This window comes from Hyla sarda, chromosome 4 (genome assembly GCF_029499605.1).
Source record: "Hyla sarda isolate aHylSar1 chromosome 4, aHylSar1.hap1, whole genome shotgun sequence".
NCBI lineage: Eukaryota > Metazoa > Chordata > Amphibia > Anura > Hylidae > Hyla > Hyla sarda.
In genome coordinates this window covers 293544794-293558317 of record NC_079192.1, presented here as the reverse complement: position 1 = coordinate 293558317, position 13524 = coordinate 293544794, and the positions used below count along the sequence as shown (strand labels likewise).

At 42.8% G+C, this 13524-nt stretch overlaps 1 protein-coding gene across 1 annotated transcript in view; it reads right to left on the bottom strand.

Moving 5' to 3' along the window:
- The window catches only part of NT5DC3 (5'-nucleotidase domain containing 3), a 62524-nt gene that overhangs the window by 36509 nt on the left and 12491 nt on the right, over positions 1 to 13524 (bottom strand). Inside the window, exons 2-4 of the mRNA XM_056574535.1 lie at positions 12840 to 13024; positions 10034 to 10108; positions 7175 to 7230 (exon numbers count right to left, since the gene is read on the bottom strand). Of these exons, the coding sequence (XP_056430510.1) occupies positions 7175 to 7230; positions 10034 to 10108; positions 12840 to 13024 (316 nt within the window). The remainder of the gene's footprint in view (positions 1 to 7174; positions 7231 to 10033; positions 10109 to 12839; positions 13025 to 13524) is intronic.

Below are 13524 nucleotides of genomic sequence, written 5' to 3'. Positions count from 1 at the left end.
AAGAGAATGCTTTCAATTCCTGAAAGTTGGAGGAGCGACATTGGGTTCGAGCCCTGAAGAAGAAGAAGAAGATGCTCGATGTGAGGACCCCAACGACTCGCATCTGTCGTCACTGTAACAGCAGGAGAGATTCCAATGAATTCCCACAGATAGATAGATCCTCTCTCTTCAGCCACCAAGCTAAGGAGACTTTTACCTGATGAGGAATTTGCAACCTCTTCTCTAAGGACAGATGGGATCTGTCCCAAACTTTTGGAATTGCAGAGGTCTCGAATGGCTTTATGCCCACGGTACTGCTGGTATACAGGATGTCATTGACTCTAAGGGTACGTTCACACTGAAAAATATGTGCGAGGAATTTATGCTGAACAAATCCGCTCATAAATTACAGTTTTTCTTCCGCGCGGAATTCCGCACAGAAATCAGTGCGGAGTTGAGCGCGGCATAGGAGACATTGTAAAAAAAAAAAAAAAAATTTGTGCGAATTCCGCGCGAAAGTGTGATGACCTGAAAAAAAAAAAATTATTAAAAAATATATATATATATATATATATATATATATATATATATATATATATATATATATATATATATATATATATATATATATATATATATATATATATATAGTGGCAGTGTGGCAAGGAAAGGGTGTATTTCCCTTGCTATCTCTGCAGAATGCTCCACCTGTGGCCTGATTAATGAGGTATCAGGAAGGGAAAGTGTGTGTTTTAAAAGGAAAAGAGACAGAATAGTTGGGGCTCTTCCTAGGAGACAGCATGTGGGCTGTAGGGAAGAGACAGAGCCTGCTGAGGAGTACACAGCCCGAGCTATGAGGGGCTCAAAGAGAGTGACATTGTGAGTAGAAGGTTGCAGGGGACATATGTTTAACCGGCTGAGGGAAGCTCAGCGGTTGTTAGTCAGGACAAGCTGATCTGTCTAGTCAGTGACCAGACGGTCTAGGATTTTGTTTGTTCCTGCTTTTTGTTTATTTCTTACCCTGCAACCTGTCTAATAAAACTGGCAAGGTGCTAGATTTGCATTATAAGCGTTTGTTTGCTGGTTTATTGAGAAGAAACGCATCCTGTGGCGTGGTCAAGGACGATCCCAGAGCTAATCCCCCAAGACGGATCGTCATTATATTATATATTATATTTTATATTTTATATTATATATATTTTTTACATTGACTTCTATGGAGTTACGACATGAATTCCGCATGAAGAATGAACATGTTCATTCTTCATGCGGAACGGAATTCAGTGACAGAATTCCGGCTGCGGAAATTCCTCACTGTGAACTGAGGAGCAGAATTTATTACATACATCCATACATACTATCCCTTTATATTCTTTGTTCTTAAAGGAACATTTTTTTTTGTTTAGGTTTTTTCTGGAAAGGAAATTTTTTTTTTTTTTTTTTTTTTGTTTCAAGAACCGAGCCAAAAATCAGAACAGGCAGCTGACAGAAAAAAAAGAATTTCTTGATTACCCTGAAAAGGGACTGCACAAAGCTTAAAGGGGTATTCCGGGCAAAAAAAAAAACATTTTATCCCTTATCCAAAGGATAGGGGATAAGATGTCTGATCGCAGGGGGTTCCGCTGCTGTGACCCCCCCACGCAATCTTCCTGCAGCACCCACATTCTATGCGGGTGCCGAATCTCGTGTTTCGGAAACCTCCAGGTTTCCCAGGACTGGGGACGTGATGTCACGCCCCCTCCCATAGACATGAATGGAGGGGGCGTGACGTCATGTCCCCAGTCCTGGAAAGCCTAAATTTTTTGATCAATGTGTGCTGCTGCAAACCTCTTTTTTGTATACTCTGTATCTGCCATAGCAGTGTGCACCTGTGTATTAGGTCGTTGTTCTGGCTATTTTTCTTTTTGCTTGTTTAGACATCTTATCCTCTATCCTTTGGATAGGGGATAAAATGTTTTTGCCCGGAATACCCCTTTAACCTTAGAAGTAGCGCCCCCTTGCCAATTCTTAACTCATAGGGCCCTTCTAGCAGAATTGGATAAGGCAGTAGCTTTGGCTGCAAATCTAATGGATTCCATCAATGCATCTACCAAAAAGGCTGTGGCAAGCTTTAACATTGGGATGGAAGATAAAATATTTTCTCTAGATGTTTTATCAATCAAGTGGCTCTCTAATTGTTCTAGTCAAAACGGAAAGAGACCTGGCTACTGTAGTAGCTGCGATATTAGGGTTGATTAAAGCCGAAGAGGCTTCCCAGGATTATTTTAGAAGACCATCCATTTTGCAGTCAAGGGTGTCTTTACGTTGAGCCGCATCCTCAAATGGGAGTGCAGCACTTTTTACCACCTTAAAAAGTTGCACATCCATTTTTGGAGATTAACCTCATTAGGTTCAAAGGGGGAAACGGTTGCGAAACTCTTTAGGAATCTGCAAGCGCCTCTTCGGAGTCTGCCATTCATCTGTGATAAGAGATTTTATACTATCATGAACCTCAAAATCTATTCACTCTTGAACAGACATAGGTTCTGGAGTTTCAACAATATTCATGGCATTTCTTATGGCAGTAAGTAATATGCCTGTATCTTCAGAAGAAAAATTTGTTTCCTCTCTCTTAATAGTAGTATTCTGAATTTCACCCTCTTAGGAAAAGGTAACACCAGAATTTAAGTCTTCATTAGAATCCTAGTCTGAGTCCAAAAGTGATTTTTTTTGCGGAGGAGGAGCCACAGGCATATCAAAAGTAGCGGATCTGAAGTACTAGGCAAAGCAGTAGCTATGGCAGATTGTACTTGCTCATTAATAAGTGAACGAAGCTCATCCGTAAAGGACGGGGATTCTTGGAAAACAATTCTGTCAGTGCAGGCTTTGCAAAGAGGTTTAGGATGGGTATCCGGTAATACTACAGCACAGATTCCACATTTTTTGGACTTAGATTTGGATTCTCTTTCTTTTGATTTCTTCAAGGCCTCCTTGTTTCCCTAAGAGGGTAAAGGAACACCCATAAAACGATATACTACTTGAAGAAAGTAGAATATAGGGGGAAAAGCAGCATAGAGCAAAGCAATATGGTGCTAACCCCAAAGAAACCACTGCCAAGAAACCACCATGTGATACATAAGAAAAAAGCAGCACAGAAAGTGAACCCCCCCAAAGGGCCAGCTACTCACGTTACAGCCGATGCGCTCCAGATGAGCAGAGTGGGGGCAGCAGACACATCCATGACTGAGAGGGATGCATAATGGAACAGAGGAGCACTTTATACTCTCTGTTCAAATCCACGTTTTTCCAGCGTTCCGGGGGGGGGGGGGGGGGGGGGGACTTCCGGTCCCCAGCCAATGCCTGAGCACGCACAGACGCACGTGCCTCGGCAGCATGGAGCCCGGAACGGCCAGGGAGCTCCAAGGAGGACCACGATTGGCCAGAACAAACCACCTGCCGCATAAACCACCGCAGGAGGAAGGGACCAGGAGGCAGCAGCCTGAAGGAAGAATTATCCAGTGCAGCACAGGGGGAGGGAAATGCCGGCAAGACCGAGACCCCGACTGCCTGGCAGCCCCGTCCGGAGGAGAAACCAGCCCACCAGAGGTAACACCTCCCTTTCAGTGTAAGCTCCTAGGAACAAAAAGGGATGGATGGGAAGGGGCCTATTTAACCTCTGTGTTTCCTGTTCCTATTAGAGCTACTGGGGATAATCTCATGGTGGTTCTGTCATAATGACGATGTGGAGGGAAAAAAAATAATAATTGAAAAGTTCTTTCCAGCCTGACAATAGTGCTCTCTGCCGACACCTCTGTCCGTGTCAGGAATTGTCCAGAGTAGGAGAGGTTTTCTATAGGGATATTACTTAGGCTGAGAAAGACAAGGCAGGCACCAAAGCTGGGATGTCAGGCGTTAAAGAAACGGTGTGGAGGGTGGAACAGCGCAGAGGTGATGGATACGTGTACTTCGGGGGGTGCTAATCAAAAGTTCAGACCTTGTAAATGCAATATGCAAGTAGAAAAAAAAGTAGATTGCACTCACCCACTAGTGAAGTTAAAACATCTTTATTGGAACATCGTTAAAACAAGCTGAAGGGAGGGGTAGAGCGATGCGGTCAGCGTGAGCTGACTGACCGGCTGAGGCGAGGAGAGGCGGCGCTCCTTTCGCGGTTCAGCACGCTTTCTTAAGCCTGCTACCAGTCACACCTGTGAGCCCATATATGTACCTGGTGCGGCGGGTGATGTCACGGTCAGAAGGAAAAAAAGGTAAGATGGGAAGGGGAGGAAGGAAAAATGGGAGGAGAGAGAAAAGAAGGCACAAATCAACCCTAAAGAAGAAGAAGGAGAGATTCCTTCAGCTATAGGCCCGCTGGTTTTTTTTGTGGGCTCCACGTTCTCAAAAGAAGATAGACACTATTACAACTTTAGCTACCCTAGAGGAATCTAACCCCAACACACTTTATCATACAGAAGATAACATAGAAATCAGCAATTTCCTGGGTGGCATAAAATCCACCTTCTCACCCCCTGTGCCCACAGGCAGCAGTCTGGACTTGTTCAACAAAATGGTACAAAAAGATATTAAAGCGCTTATCTATCCAAAACCCCCCAAAAATTTGTCAGAAAAAGAATTGAAAGCCATGAAATGGTTAAAATCAAGAAGTGACCTAATAATAAAAAAAGTGGATAAGGGGAATCATGTTGTGGTCATGCCAGTTAGTTACTATCTAAAAGAGGCAGAACGCCAATTAAAAGATATCAGAGTATACTTACCTTTTACTTTACTTACCCTACATCTAAAATCAAGAAAAACTTATTAATTTCCTAAGAAAACATATTTCATCAGGCATGCCATCTGAAAAACATGCAGAAAACTACTCCCTCCTCATCCGAAACCACCGCAGTGGTACTTTCTCCCGAAGACTCATAAGTCTGTGGACTCTCCACCAGGTAGGCTGATAATCGCGGGTACTGAGCCACTTTCCAGTACCTGGATTGGGTTGCTCCGCCCCTATTAGTTGAGATACCGTCATACTTGAAAGACACGCACTCCTTCCTACAAATGATTGAAAGTCATACCTGGTCATCCGAGATTGCATTTGCTAGAATAGATGTAGAGAGTCTCTACACGAGAATACCACAGCCAGCAGGAATTGAGGCAGTTAGTAGATTCCTTAAAATTGCAGGAAAAACTGAGGAATACATAAATTTTGTTTGTGAAGCTCTCGACCTGGTTCTTGGAAATGACTGTTTCATGTTCGGTAACGACTGGTATGCCCAATGCTCTGGAACTGCAATGGGCACACCGGTAGCATGTAGTTTTGCCAACATCTTTTTAGCTGCCGTAGATCAAGATCTGATTTTTAACAGCAAAAATATTTTTGCCCGCCATATCTCCACGTACATGAATGATATTTTTCTGGGATGGAAGGGCTCAGAAGAGGACTTCTCCAATTTCACCACCTATCTTAATACGGAAAATAAAGTTAACATGGCGTTCAAATCAAAATTCAGCAATACACGAATGGAGTTTTTGGACGTAGAATTAGAAAAAAGTGGAAGGCGGAATTCTTACCAAGAGTTACAAAAAACCTACATCTTCAAATAGGCTATTTCACTTTGACAGCTACCACCCTCTCCATGTGAAAAGAGCCATACCCTATGGCCAGCTATTACGTCTACGCACAAACAACAATAATGAGAAAGTATTTGAAGAAAAAGCTGCAGAACTAATAAAACCACTATCCTTGAGGGGGTATCCTGATAAACTCCTTAGAGAAAGCTTAGAAAAAGTAAAAAAATAAAATAAAATAAAAAAAAGTTACATTAAAAAAGACACGACCTACTCAGAAAAAACTACAAGCATAAAAAAGACTGGTTTGTTTTTTCATTAAATTTTAGTCCTATGGCCGACCACATAAAAAAAAAAAAAAAAAAAAACATTCACAAATATTGGGATATTGTAGCTGCAGACCAAGAAATAGGTCCTGAAACAAAAATAAAACCCATCATTGCATTTAAATGCAGTAAAACAATAAAAAAAATTCCTAGTTTCCAGTACTTTTATACCTCCAGAAACAAAAAAGAACAATAACTGGTTAACGGACATACAGCTTATGGGGAATTTTCCTTGTGGAAATTTCCCAGATTGCACTCAAACTAAAAAAAAAAAAATGCATTCCATAGAACAGGAGGCTATGAAGCACATATAAAACAATTCATCTGCTGCAGATCTAAATTTGTTGTGTATGCACTTTATTGCGACTGCGGTCATCACTATATTGGACCAACTATCAGATGCGTTTTTACAAGATACCGCGAACATCTAAGATCTATTAGTACAGGCAAAGGAGCGAGCAGAATGATCGACCACATGAGAACTGTACATAAAGGGGACCAATCTGCTCTCAAATTCATTGGTCTAGAAAAGATAGAAAAAGGACACGACAGGGTTAATACCCTCCGCAAATACGAAGCAGCCTGGATTGCACGGACCAATGCATTAGGAAAGCTCGGCTGGAATTAAAGAAATGAGCTTAATGTTTTTCTTGTTTAACAATTTGTTCCTTGTAGTCTTGCATAACATTTTTTTCTTATCATTTTTAGCATATGTATTTCCCTTCCCATATTACCTTATCCGTTCCCAGCTTTACCTCTTTCTACTCCCCCATTCTTCCCCTTCCATTTTTTTCCTTCCTCCCCTTCCCATCTTACCTTTTTTTCCTTCTGACTGTGACGTCACCTGCTGCGCCAGGTACATATGGGCGAACAGGTGTGACTGGTAGCAGGCTTGAGAAAGCGGGTTGAACCGCGAAAGGAGCGCTGCCTCGCCTCGGCCGGTCAGTCAGCTCACGCTGACCGCAACTCTCTACCCCTACTTTCAGCTTGTTTTAACGATGTTCCAATAAAGAAGACGTTTTAACTTCACTAGTGGGCGAGTGCAATCTACATCTTTTCTACAGGGATATGCTTCTAATCTGGACAGTTCCTGACATGGACAGAGGTGTCAGCCGAGAGCACAAATTTCTCTGTTTTATACAGCAGCTAATAAGTACTGGAAAAAATTTGATTTAATAGAAGTAATTTACAAATCTGTTTAACAATCAGGCACCAACTGATTTGAAAACATTTGTTTTCTACTTGTTTCCACCGGAGTCCCATATTAAGAGGTTTAAAAAGTACAAACACAAAATGAACACTGTTAATGTCTGACTTACCTATACACTGCTCCCAGCTGAATATAATGGAAGGAATCAATCTTCATTAAAAGAGCCTTATAAAAAAAAAAAAAAAAAAGGAATAAAATAGTTGCATTAATAAGTGGCAAGACACATGGTGAAAGAACACTTCTAGGAGAATAGAAGCCAAATGTGAAAACAAAGCAGTCAAGTTAAGCTCAAATATAAAGCCTTTTATATAAATTTAACATCTTAAGGACGACCGGTATAAAACGCGGGGTCACTCCGTACAACTATATATATATATATATATATATATATATATATATATATATATATATATATATATATATATATATATATATATATATATATATATATATATATATAAATATAAAAAAGTTAAAGATCATTTAACACCTTCCCTAATAAAAGTAAAAATCACCCCCCACCACCACCTTTTTCCTTTAAAAATAAATAAATACAAATATGTGGTATTGCCGCATGCAGAACTGTCCGAACTATAAAAATATATAGTTAATTATACTGCACGGTCAACGGCGTATGCGCAAAAAAGATCCAAAGTCCAAAATAGCGTATTTTTGGTCACTTTTTATCTCATAAAATAAAAAGCAATCAAAAAGTCTGATCAATATAAAAAGGATACCGATAAAAATTTCAGATCATGGTGCAAAAAATTAGCCCTCATTCCGACCTGTACGCGGAAAAATAAAGTTATAGGGGTCAGAAGAGGACAATTTTAAAAACTTAAAATTTTCCTGCATGTAGTTATGATTTTACAAAATCAGACCTATATACCGTATATACTCGAGTATAGGCCGAGTTTTTCAGCACGATTTTTCGTGCTGAAAACACCCCCCTCGGCTTATACTCGAGTGAACTCCCCCACCCGCAGTGGTCTTCAACCTGCGGACCTCCAGAGGTTTCAAAACTACAACTCCCAGCAAGCCCGGGCAGCCATCGGCTGTCCGGGCTTGCTGGGAGTTGTAGTTTTGAAACCTCCGGAGGTCCGCAGGTTGAAGACCACTGCGGCCTTCAACATCATCCAGCCCCCTCTCACCCCCTTTAGTTCTGAGTACTCACCTCCGCTCGGCGCTGGTCCGGTCCTGCAGGACTGTCCGGTGAGGAGGTGGTCCGGTGGGATACTGGTTCCGGGCTGCTATCTTCACCGGGGAGGCCTCTTCTAAGCGCTTCGGGCCCGGCCTCAGAATAGTCACGTTGCCGTGACAACGACGCAGAGGTGCGTTCATTGCCAACGTACTTCTGCGTCATTGTTAAGGCAACGCCTCTATTCCGGGCCGGAAGCGCGGAGAAGAGGCGCCCCCCGGTGAAGATAGCAGCCCGGACCACCTCCTCACCGGACAGCCCTGCAGGACCGGACCAGCGCCGAGCGGAGGTGAGTACTCAGAACTAAAGGGGGTGAGAGGGGGGCTGGATGATGTTGAAGGCCGCAGTCGTCTTCAACCTGCGGACCTCCGGAGGTTTCAAAACTACAACTCCCAGCAAGCCCGGACAGCCGATGGCTGCCCGGGCTTGCTGGGAGTTGTAGTTTTGAAACCTCTGGAGGTCCGCAGGTTGAAGACCACTGAGGGCGAATGATGAGAAGAGGATGATGAAGGGGGGGGTGTGGGGATGATGAAGGGGGGTGGGGATGATGAAGGGGGGGGGTGTGGGATGATAAGGGGATGATGAAGGGGGATGTGTGGGATGATAAGGCGATGATGAAGGGGGGGATGTGCGGGATGACAAGGGGATGATGAAGGGGGGATGTGTGGGATGATGACAAGGGGATGATGAAGGGGGGATGTGTGGGATGATAAGGGGATGATGAAGGGGGGATGTGTGGGATGATGACAAGGGGATGATGAAGGGGGGATGTGTGGGATGATGACAAGGGGATGATGAAGGGGGGATGTGTGGGATGATAAGGGGATGATGAAGGGGGGGATGTGTGGGATGATGACAAGGGGATGATGATGATGTTAATGACGGGTCTGGATGATGACAGGGGGGGATGAGGTATTTCCCACCCTAGGCTTATACTCGAGTCAATAACTTTTCCTGGGATTTTGGGTTGAAATTAGGGGTCTCGGCTTATACTCGGGTCGGCTTATACTCGAGTATATACGGTAAGTAGGGTATCATTTTAACCGTATGGACCTACAGAATAAAGATAAGATGTAATTTTATTACTGAAAAATGCACTGCATAGAAAAAGGAAGCCCCCAAAAGTTACAAAATTGAATTTTCTCTTCAATTTTGTCGCACAATGAATTTTCTTTCCGCTTCGCCGTGGATATTTTGGTAAAATGACTAATGTCACTGCAAAGTAGAATTGGTGGCGCAAAAAATAAATCATACGGAATTTTATGTGCAAAATTGAAAGTTATGATTTTTAGAAGGTGATGAGGAAGAAATAAAAATGCAAAAGACAGAAAAACCCTGCGTCCTTAAGGGGGTTAAGTTGCAATTTTTTTCTCCAGAAAAGTGGAGAGAACATTTGCCTGGTATACACCATAATTCTTGCCAGTGGGGAAGGTGTAGTAAGGTAAAGTTATATTTGAATAATTTCTACTGAGCTGCTGCTGAGTACATAAGGCTACATTCACACTGCACTACACAAGTGCCCAGCCAAGTCCCCATTTTTTTCATTAGGACCCTTTGTGGGGAACCTCCAACCTGTGAGCCTACTGGCCTGTTTTCTGTGAGATTAGTAAACCTGCCAGATTAAAGCCTATAAAATTCCTCCTGTAACGTGTAGTCATGCACTGAGTTGAAAGGCTGCAGCACAAGTAACAGATGCCAGCCAAATATTTTCGCTCCAGGTTGACACAGAAGTTTATGGTTCCAAGACTGGAGGGCCAGTAAAATACTCACCTTATGAACATCGTAATGAAGACCCCGAATTGCAAAGTCAGGATCATACTCATATCTTCTCAATTCATTTGGATACTAAAGAAGAGGGGAAAAAAATATATATACAGAATTAAAGCACAAAAAGGACCAAAAGATTTAGTGTATATTTGTCATAATTATTAGGCATCTGTGCAATTATTTGTTACAAATGGTTGCCAGGAGTTTCCAAGTGTGTGTGTGGGGGGGGGGGGGGGGGGGGGGGGGGGGGGTTCAATTCCCTTCACCCCAATCCTCTGTCAACCCCTACCAGCTGTTAATTCTATTTTGGTAAGGATTGTATTACAGCTTGTCTGCCTCACTTTAAAATGGGACTAACTGCAATCAGGTAGATGATGTATAGGACAGCGTTACATAAGTAGTGAAGAGGCCACAGTGCTCGCTGATCAGCAGTAGGTGATTGGAGTACTGGAGAACCTCACTAATAGGATAGGTCATCAGTATCCAAAAGTATAGGCCAAAAAAACAAACAAACAAAAAAAAAGCACTGAAAAATCTCTTTAGAAAGGGGTACTCCGCTGAAAACCTCTTATCCCCTATCCAAAAGGATCGGTACCCAGTCATTCTGCACACGGAGCGAACTCCGCTTCGAGCCCTATGACTGTTGATGCAAGTCTTCTGCGTTCATGACGTCACGCCCCCTCCATTCATGTCTATGGGAGGGGACTAGCCATCACGTCCCCACCCATAAACATGAATGGAGGGGACGTGACTTAACAATCCTGGAAGCTGCCACGAGACGTGAATGGAGGGGGGCATGACGTAACAAAAGCGGAAACCGCTGCTGGCCGGCCCAGAGATCGCGCGAGTCCCCAGCTGCATGACCCCCGTGATCTAACAAAAGGAAAGGGGATAAGATTTATCCAAAAGGAGTAACCCTGAACTGAATGTGCAGATTCACATAAACGCTAACCCACAAGTATACCTGTGTGTGGGATGACTAAAACATAAGGGTGCATTTACCCCCACGTTTGAGAGATATGGCTGGGTAATTTTAAAACTGGGCACACCTGTATCCCAGCTGGACCAGGGCTGAAACTCATTCATTTAAACGCGTCGACCAGAGTCAGGCTCATTTTTGCCTAGTATCCGGTTTTGTAGCCAGACTGAAAACCGTAGCAGTACCACAATTTTCAGTCCAGCCACAAAACCAGATACAAGGCAAAAATGAGCCAACCGGAGTCACTATCTGACTCCAGTCAGTGCATTTAAATAAATGAGATTTGGCGCTGGTCCAGCTGGGATACAGGAGCGCCCAGTTTTAAAATTTCCCAGCCGGATCTCGCAAACATTGTGTGAATGAAACCTTAATAGGCTTTCCCTACAAACTTTGCTGGGTAATTTGTTCAATAAAACCCAAGCCTGACTCATTTGATCATGGTTACTATGAAGTTGACATTTCTGATTGTCCCAGACATAGATCTTATATCATTCCTCTGCAAAGCTTAAATAAACAGAGGGTATTCTTCTCTTCCACCTCATTCTGAAAACATCACAGTTACCAAATCCACAATGAATTCCATCCATGTCCTTCAATGTGATAAATATTTACTTTAGGATACTTTCACTCTGTTACATTGACTGGGAAAAAAATGTGTCCATTTAATTTTAAATAAAAGAATGCAACAAATGGCTAAAATATACTGCAAATTAGCTAAAATACTACGGTCTATTAAACTAAGGTTCCTGTACAGAAAGTCCAGACAGAAGGCCTAAAGTTTAGGATAAATTCCCCCAAGCTTCTATGCAAAGATCATAGTGTAACAGTATGTTCACACAGCAGAATTTCCATGCAAAATTCATAATAATCATAATGTTAACATTGCGGCGAATTTCTGCTGTCCTAGTCACACGGCAAATTTTTTCCTGCGGAAATTCTGCATTCCAGGTTCCACGAAAAGAATGTCAATTTTTGTGGAACTGCACGACACACTGAAGTCAACGCAACTCAGATTCCGGCCAGAATTCAGTGTGTTAACCCCTTAAGGACAAACTGTACGTCCTGATCCTCTGAGACTTAGCACACCAGGACGTACATGTACATCATGCACACCAGGGACCCGTCGGTAATGGAAGACATCAGCGATCACTCCGATATCCACCATTAATCCCTCAGATGCCATGTTAATACAGATCAAGGCATCTGCAGCAATGCATCACTTTGAATGGATGATCAGGGCCCACTGCGCCATTATGTTAAACCCCCTTCTCTATTATATTCCCCCCCGCGCCATTATATTCCCCCCCCCCCCTCCCGATGCCCCCCGCGCCATTTCATCCCACCCACCGCCCCTCCGATGCCACCCCCACGCGATTTTACCGCCCCCCCGCCCTGCATAACAAGAGCCCATGATGAGGGCAGGTGGCAGGTAAAGAGACCTCCAGCTGCCATCTTGGATGATTGGATCCCCCCAGTCGTGCCATGGGCAATCCGATCAGCCATTTAAAAGCACAGCATTGCCGCAGATGCAGTGGTCAGATTGATGTCTGCCATTACCAGCGGGTCCTTCACTGCTGATAGCAGCCAGGACCTGCCATGCATGAAGTGAGCACAGCTCCTATACTCATTTCATGTATAGAATGTAAAGGTTTGGAATAGTGCATTAAGTAGCAGCGCACCAGGACGTATATTTCCGTCCATTGCTTAAAATTGAGAAAGAGAAAGTTTATGATTGAAATCAGGATATTATAAGAGTGTTTTATTACTTATACCTGATAAATTATAATACCTCTCCCCCCCCCCATTAACAAAGTCTATGTGAAGACTTACCCGATGCTCATTGATCAGAAGATCACGTGCAGTGTTGAAAATCAAATTGTGAAGATCTTTAGAGTAGAAAGCTAAAGTATAATCATAATCAAAGCCATAAATCTCAATGTCTTCTAGGCTCATCTCATTGTTAGAAAATATAGCTTTGGGATTCAGCATGTTACTTGAAATAGAAGGGATAATCTCTGTAAAAGAAGAAGAAAAACCAAAATGAAAAGGTCTGACAAAAAAAGCAGAACAATGGGGGAGATCAAAACCTGTGTAGAGAAAAAGTGGTGCAGTTGCCCACAGCAACCAGATTGTCTTTAACTTATCACAGGCCTCTTTAAAAATGAAAAAAAGAGTTGATTTGCTGCTATGGTCATCTGCACCACTCTATACATGTTTTGATAAATCCCCCAATGTCACAGATCAAATCCCTCATTATCAACACCGATATTATTAGAACAAAATTTTTATGTGGAAACAAAAAATGAAGGAATAATAAAGCAGAGTTATTTAAACATTGTGAAGGATGCGCTGATTGAGCTTCTTTTTTATTGAGGCCGGAAGAAGCGCAAAACTTAGCTGGCAGTCGCCTCTGAGCACCCTGCAGCAGATCTGTTACCGGATAGTCTGTGAGAGCCGAGACAGCAGAGTCGACCTACAGCAGCTTAGCGGTGAGTGTGGGTTACCGTTTTTCTTT